Here is a 24,811-nt window from a genome sequence, read left to right as displayed (position 1 = left end):
TCGCTTCCCATTCTTCCTCATACACAGACACACAACATGGCGGTCTAGAATGGTCGACAGACGCGCCCGAGCCGACCAACTGTGGGATTTAGCCCCGAATATGCCCGGAGAACACATCTTGAAGCGGTGATCCATGAGGGCGGATTGAGGAATTTAATCGGAATTGCGACGCTTTTTCTTGGATTGACCACGTCAACTGACAGCGGAGTGTTGGCGGCGTGTCCCAGATCTCGTTCGCCTCCCTCTTCTGATATCGCCAGGTCCCCCCACCCCGTTCTCCCTCTCGGCTCCAGGGGTGTGGAGACAGGGGCCGGGGCCGATAGCTTGGACAAGCAATCGGGCCCAGATTCCGACTTTCTTTGGCCTTTCCTCCCTCCTTCAGAGCTTCCTTTGGGCGTTACTGGAGTCTTGGTGAGTTTTGGTTGTTTGGGTTGTTGCAAGCCTGATTCACACATGTTCCGATGTCGGCTACCATCATGTTTCCTTTTTGCTTTTTTGTCAACCTTAGCCATTACTTTTCCCCCACAGGTACACTACTTATTAACTAGCATTGGAGAAACTTCCCATGTTTATGTTTGGAAAAATCCAGAGACTTCAAGTTGTACGACCTCTTTGTTACTACTCGACGTGTAGCTCGGAGGCAGGGAGGGAAATATTAGTGAAGAAGGGGGGGGGGGGGGGGAGTGAGGAAAGAAAGATCCACAGATGATTTTAGAACCAGAAGTGATTTGTTGTGCTGCAATCACAAAAGCCAGTTGTGAGAGATCGAGTTCTGTCTCGCCGAGAAAGTCCACTGTATTGATCATCACTGTGTTTATCTGCATGTTCGGAGAGGGTGCGAGTGGAGATAGTTGAGTGGGGGGGGGGGGGGGGGGCTTTACACAGGGGCCACAACAGGAATAAGGTCACCCCCAACATTAGCATACTTGCACTGTCAAATCACAGCGTCCACCAAATTCCCCCTTCAGATCCTCTTCCGAAGTTCCCCCCCCCCCCCCCCCCCCCCCCCCCCCCCCCCCCCCCCCCTTCCCTGTCTTGGCCCGTCTTTTAACAGCCACTGTAACAGAGCACATTAGTTTAAAAGTGTTGCTCACACTTTAGTGAAAATGTAAGGCTTAGGACCTTTTTTGAGGGTTCCCAAGTCTTGTCAAAAGTGATGCATGATCAGGAAGAATGCACATGGAAGAACCTGGAATGCAATAACTGAAAAACGCAGTTTGCTGTGTCGACAGAGCTCGACTCATCACATCTGGGTATATTCTCTGAGAAGCAGCACATATCCACCATAATGTACCTCTGTTTCATTTCCACTAGATTCCCGTCATTTTGACCAACACTCTTAACCTGGGAGTGTAGGAGTCTATCTTTACTCAAATGCACTACCAAGTTATTCAGCCTGACACCAACGATATGCATTTGTTGGGTTTGAACACGTCCCCCCCCCCCCTCGGTCACAATGCCGTATGTAGAACCATCTGCGTGCACGTTATAGCGCTTCATTATATTAACGGCCGAGTGTGCCAGCATCATCTCCCTTCTGCTGTCCATACGGTTTTCAAGCTATTTATAGACAATGTGTTATTTCTGTCTTTTGCATCTCCAGTGACCCTCTCTCTCATATCATAAGTTTTCACAATTGGCCTCGTTCGGGGATAAACTTCAGTATCGAATGGGCAACTAGAGTATACCTTGGCACAATGTCAGGAATTGACTTTTTGGGTGGGACGTCAAATGTATTTTTGTTTCCACCTGTAGGCGTAGAGATTTTTCCATGGAGGGGCACTTCTGACCCAGAGGAGACAAATACAGCTTCATCTAGACCATTCTGAACACAAGCGACTCATAAATATCAGAAGAAGAAAAGAGTCCTTTTATTATGCATAAATTATGAGTATTCATTTCCCAGTTCAAAATTTGAAAAGAAAATGAAGTGCAACAAACAGGCTTTGAAAACACAGTTTTTGTTCTAAATATGTAAATAGGTCATTTCTGGAGTGCTTTTATGAAATATGCTCCTGTCAAAACATTTTTTGCTGCTTCAGGAAAAAGGTGAATACGAACGCAGTCTACGCTTAGTAGCGGGTTGAATTTTGGAGTGATGAAGAAGAAAAAAAAAAAGTGATACTCAAAGTCGGTCAACTCACAAAAGCAAGTCGAAAGAAGTCTGAAACGCGTGCCAGTAAAGAGGCTTTCTGTGTACCAGCCCACAAAGTGAAAGGATATTAAGTGGATTTGGGCAATGTACTGTCATCACACTGCCATGTTGTCATGTCCGTGATGTCTGTTCGTCTTGCACAGGCCTCTTATCTTTTCAGAGGAAAAGGAGGAGACAAGTTTGGTGGGATAGTCTGATATGTGAATTTGCCGTTTGTTTCCCCATTGTTATAGACTGTGCTCATTGGTTTTTCTTTTTATAAAAATAGGAAGCAAAAGTCAAACGTGCAACACCATCAAATGGTATTCATAGTTTTCATATGATTTATTATTATTATTTTTTTTAATGGGTGGGAGGTCAAAAACAAAAGCATGCACTTACAGAGAAGATATAAAGTACTTCCTATGGTAGATAATGTCTTGGTTAAATTCAAATTGGAGTGACACAAGCAGACCGGGCCCGTCTTTGGCCTTCATCTCGTCATTTGGCTCCACACAACGCTTAAGGGTTCCAGTGGCTTCTGTGGGGAGCCTTTGCTTTGCACCTCCACATCCTTTCTGTGTTCCATGCGGTGATGTATGAGCGGCTTCCCACATGTTCCCTAAGAAACCTCGCAATGAAGAAGACGTAGAGCAAAGCCACTCACTCACTCATTACTTTAACTTACTCCAGTGATTTTTATGACCCCCCCCTCGGAGCCCGATGCCAGCCAATCACCAATTTAAGCTTCATAAGGGAGAAAAAAAAAAAAAAAAAAGGCCGCCCATGGTGAAATTAGCCCAAATAGCAGCTCTGTGTTTATCCTACAAGCCACCGACTGATGAATGAAGCCAGCAAGAGTCCAAACCACACCAGCACGGAGTCGCATCCTTCAGCCAGGGAAGTCCAGACGATTGCGGCTGTTGTACGCGGCACCGGGGACATATAATCTGTGGTCTGTTTCAAAGAAAGCGACCGAGCGGCCCCGAGTTAGGCTCACGTCTGCCTCCTGTGAACAGAGCCATTCACAGTATCCCTGCTGGCCCAGTCACCCCTCCTTTCTTACTCTCAAGACATAGAAAGTGTATTAATATGCAGTGAATGGACAGAGACAGGCCACCATTTTCTTATTCTGGTTCAACAGAATGCCTTGCAAAAGAAAGCCAGAGGAAAGGATTTTTGCCGAATGGAGGCTAACGTACACTTGACCTTTGGAAGTATTGCCTGTGCCGGACCCTCCAGCAATTAGAAATGACCTTTGCTGATTTTGCTACATTAATATTGATAGCGTTCAAGTTCTCCCCATCAATGCATCAAGTTAGATGTCCCGAAACCGCCCCGTCTGCTGTCCAGTACAGTATGAAATAGGAAACGGTGGATTAGGACATCTTTTATTTTGTAACTATACGACTTCTTTTGACTCCGTGAATGAAATGGCATGTGAACAATCCGAACCTTTCGCTGCTGGGTGATTTCACTCCTATGAGGTCTACACTTGGCCACAGGCAGCCAAGCAGCTGTCTTCATCAGTTGTTTGTGGGTGGACTGGGCGGACTGGCCTCACTTGGCGATTAGGTATCAGGTTCGTTGCACAGGAAACTCATTTCAAGTTTCATGTTAAAATGTGTACAGTGATCAAGTGAAGGTCATTGTCGTCAAGAATAGCTTCTGTGGTCTTCTTGGATTGTCGTAAATATGCAGTATTTTCTCAGCGTTGTGTGCCTTTTATTGTCTGTTTAGGAGTAAAACAAAGGTTTGAGACAAAAGACTCGGGTGAAGACTTTGCAATACTTGTAAATTTGCAACAACCCTGTTAATGGCACTCTTGCGATTATAATTTTCACAGTGCAAATGAGGATTTGGTTCCAAGCAATGCGCTCAATATTAGTAATAAGGTCGTAGGCAGTTGATACGTTGTTAAACCGGCTCATTGATGTCAGCTTTCCAGCCTCATTTATGTTTTCAACACCCAATTTGTTCTCTACCCACTTAGGCAATAATATTCCCTTTAAAGCATCAGATTTGCACGAGATGTTGTGCAGCTCCCCCGGTCCTCGCCCATCTGTAAACAAGCAGATGGACCGTCTTATTCCAGGGTCAAAATCATGAGATTAAAACCACAGATTATCACAGTTTTGTTTGGGGCACCACCGTCTCGGTCAGGATCTGGGATTACAGTTTTTGCACGGCCTTCTTTTCACTCAGCGACAGTCGTGCTTTCTCCCAATCCTCGTGGACGTCATCCAAATTTGAATGTGCCAACACTGCTATTTTCCTTGTTCTGGTGGCTAAATGACCAATATTTGTTTGTTGGGTTTACCTCATTAATACAAATACTCACAGGGAAGTCAGGCAAGCCACAACATGCCCAAGAGGGGAGCAGCAGCATGTCGGCCTCCGCCGACAATGATTTTGTAATTTTTTTTTCTTCAGAAAAGGGCGGGTGAAATAAAGCCAACTGTTAAGTCTCACGTGTCAGTCGTCACATTTTTTAATTGATGCCTGACAAGACTCGTTGCATGTAACTTGCTCTTTTCTTCATGCTGAAGATCTCTTTCATGTTTAAAAGGTGCGGTTGATTCTTTGCGTAACACTTTGTCCTCCCTTGTGTTCTAGAAAACTGCTGTGCGAATGAGTGACTGATCTCAACTCCGCTTTTTCAGGTAAACACGGGTTAAGCTTGTACTTGGCTTTCACAAGATAAACCTGACAAAGCATAACAATGATTGGGGTATTGGGAATCAATCAATCAAATATGTGCAGTGAATCACAACAAAATGCATGACTGTCATTTTGTAGAATTGGAATTGCTAAAAATTCAAGTGATGCTACTTTTAAATCATGTGCTTTCCCAAACCTAAAAGTTATACATGATCAAAATGATTCATGTCCTTCTTCTATGTCCTTGATATAGGGCAGAATGGGTGTGTGTCCCTTGCTCCTGTTGCTAGGTCTCGCCCTCGGGGTCTCAACCCAAGATCATGTCCTGGTCACAAGTAAGATCCAAACACAACAAAAACAAGAAGTGCGAAGTGTCTACCACTGGACCATTGCAGCACAATTGACTGTTAAAAAAAAATATATATATATATATAATAAAATCCATGACTTAAAAATCTGTAAGGATGCAAGCGATTAACCATGCTTTAGCGGCAGAACACTGTAATCCTCCAGTCAGGAAAGGATCATGACTAGATTTTGTCGAGTGGATTTTAATTCAGCTGGGCAGACATCTTAAGTGGATCCAATGTCTCTGAAACTTCTTAAGTTCTCCGAAAGAATTTAGACGTTTTATGGTGCTTGACATATTGTCCCATTACTCTCCAGGTACTCCAAATATTTCTACAAACTCAACCCAGCCTCCCACGGCACGTGTCATCAACATCACCGCCGCACCCACGCTATCCCCAACTGCGCCACCCGCAACAGCGCCCCTGGGAGCCGCGCCGACGACAACAGCAATAGCAAAACCGGCCGTTGGCGAGGATGTCCGAGCGGAAGGTCCCAACGCCACCATCATTTCGGCACCCATTCCTCCACCCCCACCTCAAGCTCCGACTGATGGCCCTCTGCCAACGCACAGTCCAGTGACTCCCTCACCTACCGCCTTAGTGGAAAGTGAGAATGGGACCACACCATCAATTCCAGACACCCCTACACCCGACCTATATGATGACATGACCATGGAGACGGAGACCACCGCAGAACCTGACAGGGATTACACAGATGGTAGCCCGCATGGTGAGTACCGATGCCTTACTCGTTTCTGAATTGACATCGCCAGAGGAAATATCTTGAAAAATATTAACCGATTGATGTCTTAACATTATGACCCTCGAGGATCCAGAGTCCTTTTTAAATCCACTTCTTCCGATGTACCCGTTTTGATCTTTGACCTCGGCTCCGCTGCTATCGGACATCGTTCCAAAAAATCAATCTGGACTTTGACAGCATGATGAAGCACAGCGGACCTCCGCATAGTATTTGCCATCGAGTTAAAAGAGTCACACAGGAACGCGTGCATCAACAGATTCCATGTCCTCCGCGAGAGTATCCCTCAATAGATCTTAGTTCCTTGAAGAAGCAAGATAACACAGTCGTCTGCCTTCTCATGTGACCTAAGAGGAAGTGAGTCATTTTTCTCCAGTGGAAAAGCACTTTACCCACGCTGTGGGCTTTGGTCTCATAACGTGGATGAATGGAACATGTAGCCAGACTTATATTCGCTGTCATTGTTTCTCGGGGTGATTCAGACATCATGTGTGTCAGCACGTGCATAGCTATCAAAGCATTCCTCATTTTGCCTACTCTTTTCTTTTATCTTCAGACACATTTGCCAAGTGTTTCTCACCTATTGCCCAGATTAATAGATTTGGTCACTCAGATAAAAATAAAATCACATCGAAGTCTTCTCTAAGTATGACATGATTATCCGCGCGTCTTTGCGGAGGCTGTCAAAGAAGCAGCAGGAAAAAAAAGCCAAGAAGCTTTCTGGTCAAGAGTCGAACTTAAATATTTTAGATCTTCCGCTTTTAGACATTGTAGCAGTTCTGGAAATATCCTGCCGTGACGGGGTTCCATTTATGCGATCATCCATAAAGAGCAGAACAGCATCCATCTGAACTAGCAAGCTGTTGTTGAAAAGATGGTTCTTTCCCCTGGCAGGAATTGCCAACATTTAAGTTTGCGTGCTGACTCTTAATCACTTTGGGTTCCGAGGTGTTTCGTAAATTCTCCATTGTCACCCTCTGGCTGTCTGAGAGCCTTTTGTGGAATAGTCGCCGAGCCTATTAAATGCCTGAAGGCTGTGTCAGGTCCGCATGATGCTCGCAGCCTGCTGCGCTTTTCTTTTCCTCAGTGTGCACATTGTCACAGGGTGAACACTGAAAAGAGCTGGGAATTGTGCGTGAAAATGTTACAGAGCGGGGTCAAGCGGTCCATTCTCTGACCCGCATGGAGTCCGAAGAGCTTTCTTGAATATCCAGTTGACAATTTTGTCTGTGCATTGTCAGCACTAGCATACATTTGTCTGGAATATTCTCTTCTTTTGTTGTGTCTTACAGAGCGGGCCGCTAAACAAACAACAGCCAGTGTTTTCTTTGATATAATCTCCTGTTGTTGGTCAGGCAAAACGCCTTTGTGATAACTATTGCAGTGGGGAAAAAAAAACGTCATAACTTTTGCATGTAATGGAAATGTATACATAGCGGTTAAATGTAACTTGCCCTTCAAAATAAACGTTAATGCTGACTGTACGCCACCGTAATTATCGATGGCCGTTCACTAGACTCTTTTGTGTGGAGGAAAATGAATCTCATACTGCCTCTGACATGCAGAGATCATTTACCATTTATGCTGTGAATAATTCATGCGGAATTCACAGCAAACATCCTAAATGTTTCATTACTTTCGACAGTCATCCTCTGTCTGCCGTCACTTTGCTTGTGACTCGTCACAAGAACATTCTCTAAAAAACACCATGTTGCACTTTATTTTTTTTATATACTCTTGAGAAAGCTAATTAAATATTAACACGTATAACCTTTCCCGAAAGAAGCAATCTAGAAATCACTGTTTGCCTCTTGTTTCTTTTATATGCGAAGTCACATGAAATAATTTAGAGGAAAATGTAATTAAAAAAAAAAAAAAAAAAAAGTACGTCAAAGCTCAAATTGTAAATTGAAAGCACACAGTACATTTTTAAATGAGACGCAGACTATCCTAAACCTTTTCCTCTTTTTCTCCCTCACTAAGACAACAACCCTTCTGATGACATGCCAATCATAGCGGTGATGGTGGCCCTGTCTTCCTTGTTGGTCATTATATTTATCATCATCATCCTCTACATGCTCAGGTAAGCGAAGCGCGTAACGATTCTCCAGTAAGAAACTTCTGGCGATCGTCAAAGAAATGCTACTGTCACCATTGCAATCAATCAACAATCTATTACTGTGCAACCAAATTTGATGATGTTCACCAAGTGCATCTCCATTATGTTTTTGCTGGCTGGCAGGTTTAAAAAATACAAGCAGGCAGGAAGCCACTCCAACTCCTTCAGATTGACCAATGGAAGATCAGATGATACAGGTACAGCAATTGCTGATAATGTCCCCAGATATAACTACTCGCTTGCCAAGTATTGTCTTGTTTTAGTGGAATATCAGCTATTTAGTGCGCTGGCTTGCTCCAGCTGGTTAGTCTGCGTTGCTTATGGTAACATTCGATTGCTCTTGTTCCCTGATCTGATAACATTTCATTGACTGCTGGCAGAATCCTCGTCGCCTGCCAACACTTAACCAGTGTTCTCACAGCGCCCTCTGGTGGTGTTAAAGTAGTACAAACTAAACAAAGTTTATTTAGCTCAAGTTACCTAAGGACACAACTCTGTTATCTCTCTCCAACCTTTCTCCGCTCCTCTCCTGACTTCTGTCTTCTTTGCTTCCTACCCCGCCGGTGCAGAACTCCAGAGTGTTCCGCTATTGGCCCGTTCTCCCAGCACAAACAGGAAGTACCCACCCCTTCCTGTCGACAAGCTGGAGGAAGAAATGAATCGTCGCATGGCTGATGACAACAAGCTATTCAGGGAGGAGTTTAACGTACGATAAATATACACCCTCACCCAACTTAAGACCTGTCATGTACATTCGGCCCAAAAGTCCAACATCAGTTGACATGTATATGCTGCAAGGTCTCAAAATGAAGACAAAAACAAACAAATATTAATCTCGCTGGTCTTCTGCTATTTTTTTTTCCCTAGGCTCTGCCAGTCTGCCCCATTCAGGCGACGTGTGACGCCGCATCCAAGGAAGAGAATAAAGAAAAGAACAGATATGTCAACATCCTGCCCTGTAAGGAAACCACTCAACTCGGCGACACTTGTCCCTCTGACAAAACTGGGCAACGTTGTAATGAGTGTTTGAAAGCAAACCTTTTCTCTTTTCTTAGATGATCACTCCAGGGTGCATCTGTCATCATTGGAAGGAGTGCCAGACTCTGACTTCATCAATGCCTCTTTTATAAATGTTTGTACAACAATAGGATTCATTTCATTGAAGAAATAGTGTTTCTTGTGCTCTGACTTTCAACTCATTTGGTTCTTTTTGTTGTATGCTTTGTTTCTCTTTCCTTTTCTACAGGGTTACCAAGAGAAGAATAAGTTTATTGCAGCTCAAGGTAACGTATCACTGCAACCAAGGTTTACAGTAGCTTTTGTGGTGATCAAACTCATTGGTAATTTTTGCATTCATCTCAGGACCCAAGGAGGAAACAGTAAATGACTATTGGCGGATGATCTGGGAGCAGAACACAGCCACCATTGTGATGGTGACCAATCTGAAGGAGAGGAAAGAGGTATAACGCAGTAGTTCAAAAGTTCCCATCGTCATAGTTTTCAGGTGTCTTCCATTTTTATTTTTAACTTTTTGAAAACACACATTTCAGTTAGCTAGCATTTATATATCTGCGTTTCAGTGCAAGTGTGCCCAGTACTGGCCGGACCAGGGCTGTTGGACATATGGGAACATCCGTGTTTCTGTGGAAGACACAATGGTTCTCGTAGATTACACCATCCGCAAGTTTTGCATCCAGCAGGTGAGAGCGAGGGTGGATGGACGTCATAGTGTGTTTGAAGAAGTTTGATGAATCTGAATATGCTTCGATTGTGTTTCAGGTTGGGGATGTATCTGGAAAAAAGCCTCAAAGGCTTGTCACTCAGTTCCACTTCACCAGCTGGCCGGATTTCGGCGTTCCTTTTACGCCCATTGGTATGCTGAAGTTTCTCAAGAAAGTCAAAACGTACAACCCTCAATATGCTGGTCCCATTGTGGTCCACTGTAGGTAAGTATCCGGTCAGTAGATGTGTCTTTCTTTGTCGCCATGCTGTACAACTCACAAGAGGGTTGTCCTCACTTCTCATGGTAGCGCGGGAGTAGGAAGAACGGGTACGTTCATGGTGATAGATGCCATGTTGGATATGATGAACACCGAGAGGAAGGTGGACGTGTTTGGATTTGTCACCAGGATTCGAGCCCAGAGATGTCAGATGGTCCAGACTGATGTAAGTCGCACTCGGGATGAATTGAATCGAAGCAATCAATCCAAATGCCTCCTTTGGGTTTTTCCCAACTCTGACAGATGCAGTACGTGTTCATCTTCCAAGCGTTGTTAGAGCACTATTTGTACGGAGACACTGAGCTGGAAGTGACTTCTCTGGAGTCCCACCTGGCTAAATTGTACGCCCCTTCGCCAGGAGCCGGCTGCAGTGGTTTGGAGGCTGAATTCAAGGTTGGCGCATGCATTTGTTTGCATCAGAAGAGCACGGGCATGGCTTTGAACCTTAATTCAAATCAAATGTCTTTTTCTAGAAACTGACATCCATCAAGATCCAGAATGACAAGATGAGAACCGGCAATCTGCCCGCCAACATGAAGAAGAACCGAGTACTACAGATCATTCCATGTGAGTGAAGCTGCCACGGCTGTTTTGCAGAATGTTTCAATCAGCAATGATGAACATTCAACACAAAATCACACCTTCCTCTTTTTCATAGACGAGTTCAACAGAGTGATCATTCCGGTCAAACGAGGGGAGGAGAACACCGACTATGTCAACGCGTCTTTCATTGACGTGAGTGGAAAAGCTGCTTCATCCTCACGGGTTTTTTTTTCTTCCCCCCCTTCCATTAAACTGCTCTCTCCATCACTTACAGGGCTACCGTCAGAAAGACTCGTACATGGCAAGCCAAGGCCCCCTGCAGCACACTATCGAGGACTTCTGGAGGATGATCTGGGAATGGAGAAGCTGCTCAATAGTCATGCTCACTGAGCTGGAGGAGAGAGGGCAGGTACGTGAAGCATTCGGGATTGCCGGTGTACCCATCACGAGACGATTTTGATGGCATGAATGATTTATCTCTTGTAGGAAAAGTGTGCTCAGTATTGGCCCAGTGATGGCGTGGCGGCCTACGGTGACATTTCCATTGAACTTAAAAGGGAGGAAGAAAGTGAGAGCTACACAGTGCGGGACCTCCTGGTTACCAACAACAGGGTAAATAAATAATAACTAACAGATGTTCCCCTCAATAAATGCTGTAGATAGAGGGCAAAAAAAAAAAAAAAATCTTCATGTTGTTCACATTTTGACATCATGGTACCTAACAATTGATCAACAGTGCCTTATTGCAAGGCTTGAAAAAAACAGGATGTTCTCAGAGGGAAGTGGCCACTGAGCAAGTTATGCAAAAAAGACCAACCAGTTTCTCACGTGCATTCAAAATTGCCTTCATTTTGGGTTCAGCCTGAAGTGTCAACCGCAAGATAAATATCTCAAGGTTTCTGTCAGTGATTTAGCATCCTATGTATCGTAGCAATAATCTTACCTACTGCAAATCTCATCTGTTCTTCACTTTCCCCTTTTCCAGGAGAACAAAGCTCGAGCAGTGCGTCAGTTTCATTTCCACGGCTGGCCAGAAGTGGGCATCCCCACTGACGGTAAAGGCATGATCAATATAATTGCTGCAGTGCAGAAACAGCAGCAGCAGTCCGGCAACCATCCCATCACAGTACACTGCAGGTAAGAGGCACAGCTCTGGCTTTCCAAAAAAAAAAAAAAGCCAGATAATTCACGCTCACTCTCATTCCCTATCCCGCTATTTATATCGATTTAAAATGGCTGTCTTCCTTTTCCCCCTTGTGTGTGCAGTGCCGGTGCGGGCAGGACAGGGACATTCTGTGCATTGAGTACAGTTCTGGAGAGGGTGAAGGCAGAAGGCATTTTGGATGTTTTCCAAACAGTCAAGAGTCTCAGATTGCAAAGACCCCACATGGTGCAGACACTGGTGAGTAAGATTTATATTGCAGAAAAAAAATTCTCATTCCAAAGCAATAAAAAAAAAAAAAAAATCCGTTTGCTGCCACCTTGTGGCATCTTGGTGTCAAGAAACTATGTGGATGTGTTGAGTTTAGTTGAGACAAAAATAGAGCTTTTCTGCCACTTTGAGGCACTCATCGGCAATTATGAACCTTTTTACGGGAGGTGTCAATTACCGATTGATGATATTTAATTGATTAATGATGTAGAAGATGAACAATAATAAATTACTGGTTTTGATACTGATGTGATGTTTTCCCCACTCTATTTTCCAGGAGCAGTACGAATTCTGCTACAAAGTCGTCCAGGAGTATATTGATGCCTTTTCTGACTATGCCAATTTCAAATAGAGACCCGCTACGGATGGTTGTCTACATATCATACTAACACCACGTGCATGCACCAGAACACACACACACACACCAACATGAGCGTGCAGAAAAGCTGCATACTTCCAGCTGCAAAATTGTTTTCCTTTTCAAAAGTGACGCTTCTGTGGATGGGACAAAACTGCAAACTGCAGAAAAAGGGAACCGAGTTTTCAGTCTGGATGGGAGGGCAGTGCAGAAAGGAGATGCCTTTTGGAGTATTTTGTAACATTGCTCTTGTTGATACAGCCTATGATTTTACTTACATCGACATATTTACTGTGTTGCATCGTTTAACTTTTACTTTCGGACACAGTTTTGAGTTTGGCTGCAATTTTTGGGTGGCACCTGTACATTTTAATGCTATATATATATATATATATATATATATATATTATAAAATTCTATATGAATACTAAACTAATGCTTTGGATGTTTATGTAAGATTTTGTTTTTTTTAAACTCGCTAAGGACTGAAAAAATCTGAAGCGCCAAGCTGTTGTAACGTACAGTGACAAAGGCGTAAGATGAACTTGAGATTTTGGCAGGTCAATTCATTCTCACAGAATTAGTTGTTATGATTCATTTCACACCACTTTGCAATTCAAATATACCAAACGCCCATTGACGGCAGCCTGGTACAGTTTTCGGAGGATGTATTTGTTTGCATTTAAAATGCATGCTGGTGGAGAGGTCACAGGGGCTTCTAATGTATGAGCAGATAGCCAGAGGTTATCTTTAACTTGGTTCTGCAGCTAAGGAGGCACTTGGAAAAAGAATTCCTACGGATTTTTGTCGGACTGGACGACAGCAGTTTAAATATTATGCTTTTTTTTTTTTTTTTTTTCTTCCTGCCCAATATATGGGCAAAGATACTAACCAAACATAACACTTGAGTCATTCAGTCCGACTTAACCATAGTCCTCCTTAGATTATAAATTTATGAATTGGGAACATGTTTGGAAGAACTTGCACAGATCCCTGACCATCAACACATTGAGAGAATAAATAAATCGACCTCAAAGTCTTTCCAGGAGAGTGTAAACGTTTTTTTTTTGCCTGTAAAGGGGAGCCCCGACTCAATAGAGTATTTACTTCCATTTTCTTTTCTGTATGGTCAGATATCCCAATACCTTTGTCCATATATGTCAGGTAAAAAAAACAGCACATGTACACAGCAGTATTTCCTCAAAAGTTGTGTCGAGCCTTTCTTGTATCACTCAGACATCGCAACGCTGTTTTGTGGCTTTTTTAAAAGAATGTCCATTCATTCCCACCATGAACACTGATGTTGAAGAATGTCGCTTTTTATTCCAATGCTGTTTTCTAACAGAAGTAGGTATTGTGTGCTATGCTGTGTTTACGCATTTTTTTTTTTTTTTTTTTTTTTCAAATTGCTGTTCTCTGTGAAACACTTCAACTACCACTATCATCACAGATGAGGTCATCCCCTCTTGATGATTGTAATGAAATAATGAATGATCTCAATTAAGATAGGGGGGGGGGGGGGGGCTTTAAGTCAACCATGATCTTTGCTGGAGCAAACCCAGGAAATGAAGCTCATCCTCACACACTGGAAAACAATAACAAAAGAAATATACACAGTTTGGATCCGCAATCTCCGTATTACAATTTATTCAGTCTTCACTGAGCAATTGCAAAAAAAAAAAAAAAAAATAAATAAAATTCCAATGTCAATGGAACTAAAAAAAAATCCCAATGCACACTGCAATTCTATGGACTGATGATCTATTCAAATTTTTTGTTGTAGAAATCACTTGATCTGGGTAGAAAACCTTCAAACTTGAACATAATTTGCCTCTGATGTGACAACTTGTTTGCAGTGTACCAAACCATTACAAGTACATGTAGCTTTTTTTTTTTTTTGGTGTGCCGGGAGCAGTTGTAGATGTCTCATGCACTATGTGCAGCAGAAAGAAAGAAAAAAAAAAAAGAAAAAAAATTAAAGACCCACATCATGATTAAAATGGTGGAAATTCAAATCCCTATTGAAGTCCAAGCCTTCTATTTGTGCATCGTATAATCCCCCCATGCCCTCAAAGCATCCCATGTGCTCACACAACCTGTTATCGTGACATTTCTTTCCTCCGTTTTGACTCGTAAAGTCACCAGAATCGGACAAGTATCTGCTTGGTTCTTAATTTATGCTAAATTGTCACGCTCACTGTGTTTGAATCATGAGACACTTTGCCAACATGACACTGTGCCAATTCATGTAAACCACAATTTTGCTTAAAAAGTGCCTCATATTAAAAAAATAATAATAATAATTACGATGTGGTGAGACCTTGAATGGTTTCTTCTTTTTTTTTTTTTTATTAATATAAGCAAAATGTGCAGAATGTTTTGCCAAACATGGACCCAAAACAGAATCGGTCATCTTTTCATTCTTGCTCTATCCATTTCCATAGAAGTGAAAAATATTCCTTGGTTGTGAGAAGCAGTGGCTAGAACAATACCGCGGGAAACCATTTCATGGTTGCAAAGACTAACTACTTTACTCTTCTCTCCACCTAAATGTCGTCTTTATGTCTCCAACTGCACTCGCTCGTCCCTTTTCCTCGCTGACGTTTACCTCGGACCATCATCTTCCTGTTGGTCCAGGTTGAATGATTTCCCTACTTTGTACATAATGTAAGGTTATTTATGATTCATTCCTGTCTGCTGCCTTCTTATTTTATTTCCTTTCCACCCTCCCACGCCCTTCCCTTGCTTTTTTTTTTGGAGAGAAAAAAAAAGCTGTATATTGAATTGTAACGGGACCATTTTGAAATGTATTAGCTGTTTTGTTTGCATTTTTTTAACTGGTATAATTGTCTTAAGATAATCCAACTATTTTATTTGCTTATGTTGGTTTCTAGTGTTTTGTTATTCAACATTTGAATATATGTGTATATAATTATATATGATCAAATTATATATAATTATATAATGCCAGATGGCCTTTTTAAGCAAGATACTGTTCAAAACTAATAAAGTGCTTGAGATTTTTCTTCTCACTTCATATCTATGATGCTTATTTGAAGTCAAGACAACGGCCTGATGGAATTTGAATTATTAATAGACAATAACTTTTATGATAATGGATCTGTGAGAATGTACATTGCAAAGCTGTCGCTTTGAGCTAAAAACAATGATTTTAATGTGATTTGCAATTACTCTAATTACGAAGATAAAAACTAAAGTTAAAATCATTCTATCTAAACTAAACCACTGGCGGAGCTAGCCGATTGGGTGGAGGAAAAAAAAAAAAAAATAGTTCAACCCGTACCTTTGACTGTGACACCTGACACCATTTACAAATTTATACTGTAAAAATAATTGAAAAAGGAAATTGTCTGTGACCTGGCTAGGAGTCTGCCATGTTTGTTCCTCTGCAATCAGCCTTCCTATGTTGATCTGGCTGAAGTTAGGTTCAAGGATGAGTCATCAAGATCAACTCAAAAAAAAAAAAATTGATGGTGAATATGGACAAAAATCATCATTTAGAAAATGGATGCTAACATATGTGTATGGAATGTGTCAAATATAGCCAGGAAAAAAAGGCCATTCAGAATATTTGAGGAGGATCTCTTCTCAAAATGTCTTAAAAGACATCATTGTTACATGAATGGGTTTTTCCTCCCTCCTCGTAGAATATCGGAGTGATTCGTGTCACTGTTGTTTGCAGATGATAATTGGAATGAGCCAGGTCCTTTTCCTCTTGTAACCCCAGAGATGTTAATTTCTCCACATGGTAGGGAAGGAGCAACGGGGTCAATAAAGGCGGGACCAAAAGAGAAGACTAATGGAGAAGCAAGGATGAGGTGGTGAATATAGGCTACAAATATTGCACTTGAAAAGCATCTGTTCAGTAAAGCTGACTGGTAACAAAAAGTTGGGTTTGACACTTCTGGAGGTGCCATCAAACAAGATCAAGTCAGACTCAAGACAATAAGGCTTATAAGGTAAGGCTTATATTTTTACTGTATTTTATACATTTTATTGTGAGAATTTAAACATGCAAGAAATTGGTAGCCTAATAGCATAATCGTCCATGTCTTTTTCAAATATTTTGGGAAAAAAAAATCAAGAGGACTCCTATTTAGTTTTCAAAATATTATTCCTTGCTCACTAAGAGAACTATAATATGAAACGGTGTGGCAACTATGCACTAAAATCTTTTACTCCGGAAAGAGTTGGGTCGACATGACTTGTATCCTTCTTTTTTTCTAGGGTCATAATTATGAGTGTATCTCGCCTGGCTTTACTTCTTGGACTGCTTCTATGTATTGAAGCTCAGCTGACCAACGGCCAGCACTGGTCTCATGGTTGGTATCCTGGAGGCAAGAGGGACCTGGACTCCTTTGGCACATCAGAGGTCAGTCGCAGTATTAGTGTGTATAGCCGATTTAAGTTTGGGTGTGTGCTTGATTGATTGATTCTATCATCTCATTCTCAGATCTCGGAGGAGATCAAATTATGTGAGGGAGGGGAATGCAGTTACTTGAGACCACAGCGGAGGAGTCTTCTAAAGGCCGTCCTTGTAAGTGGAAAGAGCCAGTTCCCTGCATCAAATTTCATTTAAAAAAAAAATGCTTTCAATTATAGTGTGCTGTAATTAACTTAGCGAATGTCTTTCTTTACAGTTGGATATCTTAACCAGAGAGCTCCAGAAGAGAAAGTAACAACAGGCCTGTCTGTCTCTCCTTATTCATTTTGATTTTATTTAACGCAATGTTAGCTGTTGGCTTAAACAGAAAGATTTGTGGCATTCAGTAGTTAGTTCATGGGTGTTCAAAACATAATTGAAATAAAGAGTTTATTTTGATATTATTTTTTGTCTTCAATTTGTGTCTGCTACTTCACAGGAGGCTGCAAGAAAAGTATAGAACTAGATTTCTACATTAGTTGGCCATAAAATGCGATCTGCCCTCATTATTATTATGGTGATTATTATATCATAATAATGTTATCATTTTTATTATGTTGTTGTTGACTTGTTTTTACTGTAACGAATACAAAGGTTAGTCATCATCCACACCTTTTTTTGACAGCTATTTTATTCTATTGACTGCAGGTATCGATTTTTTATTTTTATTTTATTTATTTTTTGGGGTTCTCAACAAGCAGCTCTTTAAACTCAGCACGCCTGCGCATTAGTCGGGGCTAAAATGGACCTGCTGAACGTCAGTGCTCCGCAGTCTGTGGAGTCTGGCGCTCAAAATAACATTGGTAATGCCCCTTTAGCGATTCCTATCACAGAAACTGATAAAGTAATAAACATTAAAACTGATAGTACCCAGATCGGAGGTGAGTCTTGCCTAAAACGGGGCAATTCAGTCGTGTGTCATGACCGGACGAACGACGTTAGCTTTCTTGCTAACTGGTTAGCCGCATCGAATTCAGTTTCATAGCTTCTTAGCTACAAGTTCTAACGTCACTGTATTGAATTAGCTAAAACAATAAAAGCTTAACTCCCCGTCAGAACTACCAAACGTTAGGGCACTTTAATGAAATTTAAAAATTGCCTTCCTTCAACAAAATACAATTTTGTTTGTTTTATGTTCTGCATTTTGCACATTACATTGTGCCTTTTTATGTTGGGTTTTTTTTTGCATTGCGTTACCGTGCTGTCTGCAGTCAAGTCAGCATTACATTATCAATAAAAGTTTGATCAGTAAAGAAAAATAAAATAGTATGTTCATGCATGTTAAACTAAGTTACTCCCTTCCTCAAAAGTCATGGGCAATCTTTATAATTTTATGTTCAACTAACCAAGTAATTTTGATGTGCAATATTGTATGTCTGTACTAGTGCAAAGTTATTATTGACCAATCATACCTTTCATAAACCAGTGGAACCTAAATGTGGCCCTTGTCACCGACATGTAATATTGCTCTTCAAACACCTTCCTGTTTTTTTCTCCATCACGTGTCTGTTAGCTGTCAACAAAGGGTGTGTGGTTTTTATTTTATTTTTCTGATTATAGTGGTGAACCCCTTTATATTTCCACTATGTTAACCCCTGGTAGGACAAGCCAAAAGTCCCAACATCTTTAAATGCCTGTATTGAGCCATGAATTAATTAATTTACCATTTATCCCTGCAAGATTTTTCTAAAATCTGAAGAACTCTGCAGCAAGAGCTCTGCCACGATTACTTGTGCTTTAGAACACGTGTGTCGGGGTTAAGTTAGGGTAAAAAAAAAAAGTTCCTTGATGGAGTTCAATAAGCCTATTAGATTCGTGGTTCTTAAAACTCTTGACACCAGGTATCAACCACCAAAAATACTGAACCACCATCATGACCAACAATAAAATACAGTAGTGTAGTAGGCCTAAATGCTCTACAGTACACAGTTAAATGAAACTAAACTGAATACAACACCTATAATATGTATATAAAATATACAATAATATATAGTAATATATATATAATATATTGTATTCAAAACATGTTTAAGACATTTGGCGTTATTTGAATGTTTTATTCAGTGATTCTTGCATTTACCACTAGAGGGAGCCCCTGTACCACTGATAACCACTTTGAAAATCACTGAACTCGAGGATCTCTAATAGTTTACAGTTTTATTGTCGCAATCAAAGAGAGTACTACAGTATGAACTATTGTTTGCTTTAGTCATCACTCCATCTTTTTTTGCATGAATAACCATGTAGTCTTCTCACTATGTCCTTGAACCTTTTTTTTTTTTCCAATCAGTTCATGTGAGTGATGAAGAACTCCTCAAAGGTCTCCTCACTGATCAACGCTGCCATGTATGTGAAGCTGTGCTGTTGTTTGAGGCTCAGCGTCTATCACATTATGAGGTTTGGGACCTTTTAAATCCAACATGCATTGAATGGCGACCTCATTATATCATCTCTTCTTATTTGCAGGGGAAAAAACATGCCATGAAGTTGAAACAGTACCTGCACAACAAGCGGAATGAAATGAGACAAACAGAGTCTGCAGGATTACTGGTAAGTACTTTAAAAAAAAAAAAAAAATTTTTAAATATATTTCAGAGGGGATTTAATATTATTAATATTTTTGTAGTGCCTCATGCCGAACGATAAAGATCGTTTCTGTGAGCTGTGCAACATGGTATTTACTTCTCCCGTGGTCGCAAAATCACATTACAAAGGCAAAGTCCACAAGAAGAATCTCAGGAAACAAAATCTTCAAAAGCCAGGTAAGTCGCATAAGAACAAAGGCATTCGTGATATTAGGTTATTTACACTAATACAGTAACCATGCCACAAGTTATTATTTTATGTGAAAAGTGTAAATGCCATTTAAACTGAATTAATTTCTCTTGGATATTACAGTGAACAACATAGATGTCAATTCTTTAGCCAGCCCTATTTTGGACCGTGCTATACTAGACCGCACGTCAGGATCAGTGACCCGTACAGACCCGACATCTAATCCAAATGTCGCCAGTTCAGACTCAAACAAGCATTGTGTCTTGTGTGCGGCCTCCTTCAACAATCCCCAAACGGCGCTGCAACACTACAACGGCCGCAAGCACCAAAGGAAGAAGGCCAGACTGGAGATGTTCAAAGACCTTGAAGATGCTCAAGAAGGTAACATGGGGGTCGGCTAACAGCGAAGCAACACGAGCAGCAATTCTTTCAATGCTATCAAATTCAAGAAGGTTGCAAGTTGCACGTCTTAGTTTGATCCATCCATTCATTTGTTTGCAGAAAACCCACTCACGTGCGCTATCTGTAATTTACAATTGAACTCGGTTGAGATGTACCAAGCCCATATGCAGGGGAACAAACACCATGCTAGGTAAGCTCGCTACACAAGTCCTCATACTTGCTTTGTTCAATTCATAATGCGTAGCTTTGCATATTCCATAGTAATAATAAATAAACATCATCTCTGGATATTCCACCGGTGATACCACTTCTCCCCCCATTTGTATAACTCCAAATTAAATGTCTACATACATCACGTGATTGATGACAAACAGATTTAGGAAACCACAAATTCAGTTTGTTTATTTGCCAGGAAGAGGAAGGTATCCAAACTATGCGAAAGCCGACAGAAATCCTACAGCACGTTTACCGACGAACTTGCACACTACATCGAAGTGCAGAAAGCCCGCGGACTCGCACCCAAAATTGCCACCGTTCTACCTCAGGATGAAGAGCAGAATGAAGGCGATGTAGCGGATTTAGAAACGGGGCACATGACCCAGAAAAAACAGACTTCTCCCATCTATGACCTCCATTCACACTATGGTGCCCCTCACTTCAGTGTAGAAGTTTTCCAACCTCCGTTTATGGGCCTTCCCTGGCCATCCAGTGGTTGGGACTGCAATCGTGCTCCGTCAAAGCCTTTGTCGGACTCGGATGCTCGACCTCTGAAGAGACGAAAGAAGTGCTCGAGCTCCTCTTCCTGTTCTACCTCATCATCTTCCTCCTCCTCCTCCTCGTACTCCTCTTTCACTAGCAGTGGAGAGAGTGATGAAGATAATCGCAGGCAAAGAGAGAGGCGCAGGAGCAAAAGATCTAGAAGGGAAAGAGGAAGACGATCAACAACTGCCAGCTCAGACAAGGCGAGGCGCAGGAATCCAAAGCGAGCACCAAATGATCACTCGGAAGAGAGGACGAGGGATGAGCGTGGAGATTTGGGGGAAGAGAGAAGAAAGAAGCGCAAATGCCACAGCAAGCAGAGACGGCGAGAAAAGCAACAAGTGACGGAAGCTGATAGGATGAAGGACGTGACTGAAACTAGAGAAGAGACAGAAGCCAATGTTGGACAACAGAGTGACAGACAGGAAGATGTGAAATTTAGAAAAGACAAGAAGAGAACAAAAGGCATCCCGGACAATAGGACTGAGGAAGAAAAGTTGTGGGATGATTCCATTCTCGGCTGTTAAAAACGGACATTTCTTGAAAATGATGCTTTTTAGTCCTTTTCGAGACAATTGAAAAGACTTGTCAAATCCACTTGTAACCCCTTCAACAGCCTGTGGTGGGCGCTTTGGGGTCATTGTGGAAACTTTAGTCATTTCATCTCATGAAGCCTTGTGGGCTTGCTTTCAGAGATGCAGCTCAGGTAACATATGGCTGACAACAGAATAGTTATCTTTCAAATCAATGTGTGGTAGCTAGTTGTTGGCCATATTCCAGGCTGCTTGCCTTTGAGCAAGAGATGGTCCTCACCCCTCCCTGGTTAAGTGTTGCGGCACATCGCTCACTCTGAATCTTTGCTCGCTTGCCTGCATGTGTTTGATGTGGTTCCATGTGAGGCCTGCAACACACCAACAGAGTTGGATTTCCCCCTGATAAGATTATTATGACTAAAATAAAATAAAATTAGATTAGCTTATGCTTGTATAGTACGCTATTGTTTCTTTTGAACAAAAATTCAAGACAGCAACGCTATATAGAGACGTGTGCGGGTGGGGCTCATTTTGCACAAACCTTTTTTGAACTAACTGCCTCTGTAAAGTAAAATGTAGTTTGAAAAAAATAACAGATCAAATTATAAACAACAGAACATGTTTAATGAACCTAATGAGTTAAAAGCAGCAATTTTGTTTTAGACTGCAATGACAAAATCCAAACAAGCGCTTTATAGTGAAGTGACGCTTAACCAACCAACTGAAGCTCATCAAGATCTCCTGTTTTCATAGAATCCTGCGGTCTCGTTCCCATCTCACTCGACCCACATCCTCTCACCTAAGAGAACCCCCATGCACCTTTGGTAGAGCTTTATTTTACAGAAATTAAACTGCTGCACATTTAAACTGGCCTGACTCCATCAAAATCAAAAATACAAATAGTCATCCAACTCCTTTAAATGTTTCTGGAATCACTTAAAAAGTGTGCTTTAATATTTTAGGTCATAATTGAAGCTGGGTTTATAGGACTCGGCTCAGCTGGAGGTTACGCACCTGAGACCACAGGAGTGCAAACTGCTTCTACACGTTTTGGGTCAGGTGACACCCAGCCGAGCGTCACCTTGTCTTTGGCTCTCACTCGTCAATATGCCCCGTTTATTATTGCAATCAAGTCCAAAATGTTTTTTTGACAATATTTTCTATGCAAAAGCCACTAGACTACACACAGGCCGCAAAATCCACCGCTTTTTATCTCACAGAACGTCCATTTTTCCACTTCCTGTCAACTGAGAGACAGTGCGGTCATTTTTCCACTTCCTGTCAACTGTGATATCTTATATATATATTTATAAAAGCACCTGCCGGGTCTTCAGGCCAGCCAGTTAACTTCAGGAGGGTCATAAGAGGGCTGACATGCAGATCAGCAAGCTCCTCCTCAAAGGCAATCTTGATGCAATGAGACCTCGGAAGGTATTTGGCCTGTGTGTCATCTCGCTCGAGCAGACTTCTTCCTGACGCAGCAGTTCTGTTCTTTGAAATGGGTCGACAGTGGATTTGCATCCTGGCGACGCTGTTGTTTTACAACAGTAAGTACATGTGACCTGATAATATATTTATTTACCTGTGATGAGAAACAGTTATAACTTTGCAATTGTCTTCCAGGGTTAAGTGTTGAAGCTGAAGTGCAGAAAAGCAAAGAAGGGCAGAGGGTTGAAATTAAATGCAGGCCCTCTGAGTTTGGTTCCATGGTTATGTGGTTTCGAGTATTGGATAACTACAACGTAGATTTCCTGGCATCTTTCTCCAACAACGGTGTAGCAAAATCAGAAAAGAACTCCTTCTCATCCACCTTCAAACAGAAACCCGGCGAGGACGTGATTAGTCTAGACTCCTTCGACAAAAGCCGTGACAGCGGCCTTTACATTTGTGCTTCCCTAAAAAACAGCGGATTAATATTTGGCCATGTCACCCGACTGATAGGAGGTAAGATCTTTTTTTGAACTTACAATGATTTCAAGCACGACTTTGATGATATCAAACTTTTTTTCTTGAGAAAACGTTGAAGCTCCTGTGGCCCCCACACTCAAACCCAATCCATCCACAAGTGTCTCGCCCTGTGCTTCTGTCAATGCTTCTAAGCAAGGTACGTTACGAATGTCACCAAGCTTGCAATCCTCTGTGGGTGAATACAAGGAAGTAATAATCAAATATCTAAACTCAAATGTATTTCTTGATTAGATGACTCCATGTTCTGTAATCCCATCATACTGATTCCACTATTGGGCAGTTGTGTCCTTCTGCTCCTACTCATCGTCATTATCGTAGTGTACTGCAATCGTAAGTTCCTTTGAATATGTCCAAAATGTAAATGTGGCAGTCCTCAAGGAGGCTATCACATCCCATTTTAATTTTGGGCTTTATCTTTTACATGTTGAGAAATATACTCACTGTATTGTTGTATAGCAGTTAAATGTTTTTTTTTTTCCCTCCCAGGTATGAGGACACGCAGATGCCCACATCATTATAAAAAGAGGTATGGTTTTTTTTTTTTTTTTTTTTATCATTTCATGATGTCAAATTATATTTGTTTGAATTTCAACCGTGGCCCACATTTTAGACAAGATTGACGTTTATGACCACCTGACATGGCATTGTGATGACATCAGCTGAAAATGTACACTGTTCATATCATGAATGTGAATTCATGTGATATGAGAGAATACATAGTAAATAAATTCATGGAAACATTTCTAAATGTCATTCATTTGAATGGCTTCCTAAAGTAACATTTCATAATTTTTTTAAGATTGCTTGTCAGTAAAATAACGTTTGAAAGACTAAAATTTGTCATGAAAAAATAATACTGATATATTAAAATTAAATAGGAAAAAAAAAACAGCTATTAATACTCAAACCAAATGAGCTTTTCCGTCTTTCTCAGGCTGCAGAAGAAAATGGCCCCTGGAAATCAACAACAGCAGCAGCAGTAGTAGCACTATTGATCTTTATACAAATCTAGAAACAATCTATTGTGATGACATATTTTACCAAAGCGTCACTGGATGCGGAAAAAAAAGCTTTTCAACAAAATCGTGTGCTTTGCAGCTCCCATTTTCAACTCCGTTCAATGTGGTTCGGATTTAGCGGCAATGAAGATTTAGATTTTTTTTTTCCTTTATTTCTTAATAACTAAACCGACTGACGTTATTTTTTGTTGGGGTGCCGTGGTAAGTGATGAATGAATGTTAGACTTGTACTGTAGACGCCAAGAATATTTCTTCATTCGGGTGAATATTTATCCAAATTTTGGGATTGTTTTGCATTCTCATTTTAGTATGTACATTTCTCTAAATTTTAAGGATTGTGAATAAAAAGTAAAACGGTGTACTTTGAAGATAATTTAACGTTTATTTCAGATTTTTATTAAAAAAAAATTTTTTTTACCAAGACTGAATCAGAATTTATTTTTGAAATGTTTTTTTTCTAGATTATATTATTTGCCAAAACATCTAAATGTATGGTATTTTAAAATTCGTACGTTTGAGACAGTAGGTGAAATCGAAGAACATTTCCGTATTTG

General features: G+C 41.2%; 3 protein-coding genes across 6 annotated transcripts; all 3 read left to right on the top strand.

Annotated features, from left to right (window-relative positions):
* ptpra (protein tyrosine phosphatase receptor type A) lies at positions 1 to 17,291 on the top strand. 3 transcript variants are annotated; one of them, XM_085924639.1, is made up of 25 exons: positions 1 to 411; positions 4,751 to 4,797; positions 5,049 to 5,130; positions 5,462 to 5,875; positions 7,889 to 7,988; positions 8,148 to 8,221; positions 8,594 to 8,730; positions 8,892 to 8,982; positions 9,080 to 9,156; positions 9,271 to 9,307; positions 9,387 to 9,484; positions 9,605 to 9,724; positions 9,804 to 9,970; positions 10,055 to 10,190; positions 10,268 to 10,417; positions 10,498 to 10,591; positions 10,683 to 10,759; positions 10,842 to 10,976; positions 11,054 to 11,179; positions 11,553 to 11,704; positions 11,834 to 11,969; positions 12,277 to 12,348; positions 16,601 to 16,750; positions 16,832 to 16,915; positions 17,019 to 17,165. In XM_085924639.1, the coding sequence occupies exons 3-25, from the start codon at positions 5,055 to 5,057 to the stop codon at positions 17,055 to 17,057; spliced, it is 2,742 nt and encodes a 913-aa protein (XP_085780765.1). In that variant the 5' UTR covers positions 1 to 411; positions 4,751 to 4,797; positions 5,049 to 5,054; the 3' UTR covers positions 17,058 to 17,165. The 3 variants fall into 3 exon arrangements, with proteins under 3 accessions (XP_085780765.1, XP_085780763.1, XP_085780764.1); XM_085924637.1 differs by lacking the exons at positions 16,601 to 16,750; positions 16,832 to 16,915; positions 17,019 to 17,165 and having other exon boundaries at positions 12,277 to 14,372; XM_085924638.1 differs by lacking the exons at positions 1 to 411; positions 4,751 to 4,797; positions 5,049 to 5,130; ... (17 more) ...; positions 11,834 to 11,969; positions 12,277 to 12,348 and adding an exon at positions 15,929 to 16,337 and having other exon boundaries at positions 16,606 to 16,750; positions 17,019 to 17,291.
* Positions 17,292 to 17,525: 234 nt separating this feature from the next.
* On the top strand, positions 17,526 to 22,477 carry zmat1 (zinc finger matrin-type 1). 2 transcript variants are annotated; one of them, XM_085924640.1, is made up of 7 exons: positions 17,526 to 17,682; positions 19,092 to 19,198; positions 19,268 to 19,351; positions 19,428 to 19,563; positions 19,700 to 19,957; positions 20,078 to 20,168; positions 20,391 to 22,477. In XM_085924640.1, exons 1-7 carry the CDS (start codon positions 17,544 to 17,546, stop codon positions 21,262 to 21,264), a joined length of 1,689 nt encoding a protein of 562 aa, XP_085780766.1. In that variant the 5' UTR covers positions 17,526 to 17,543; the 3' UTR covers positions 21,265 to 22,477. The 2 variants fall into 2 exon arrangements, with proteins under 2 accessions (XP_085780766.1, XP_085780767.1); XM_085924641.1 differs by having other exon boundaries at positions 17,528 to 17,604.
* Positions 22,478 to 22,637: 160 nt separating this feature from the next.
* Positions 22,638 to 24,677, top strand: cd8a (CD8a molecule). Its single transcript, XM_085924642.1, has 6 exons — positions 22,638 to 22,817; positions 22,894 to 23,214; positions 23,285 to 23,374; positions 23,470 to 23,568; positions 23,725 to 23,764; positions 24,173 to 24,677. The coding sequence occupies exons 1-6, from the start codon at positions 22,769 to 22,771 to the stop codon at positions 24,219 to 24,221; spliced, it is 648 nt and encodes a 215-aa protein (XP_085780768.1). The 5' UTR covers positions 22,638 to 22,768; the 3' UTR covers positions 24,222 to 24,677.
* Positions 24,678 to 24,811: the final 134 nt, after the last annotated feature.

The sequence above is a fragment of the Syngnathus leptorhynchus genome, chromosome 11 (genome assembly GCF_054491065.1).
Source record: "Syngnathus leptorhynchus isolate UIUO chromosome 11, UIUO_Slep, whole genome shotgun sequence".
NCBI lineage: Eukaryota > Metazoa > Chordata > Actinopteri > Syngnathiformes > Syngnathidae > Syngnathus > Syngnathus leptorhynchus.
The sequence above is the reverse complement of the archived record's forward strand: the minus strand, read 5'-3'. Positions and strand labels throughout refer to the sequence as shown.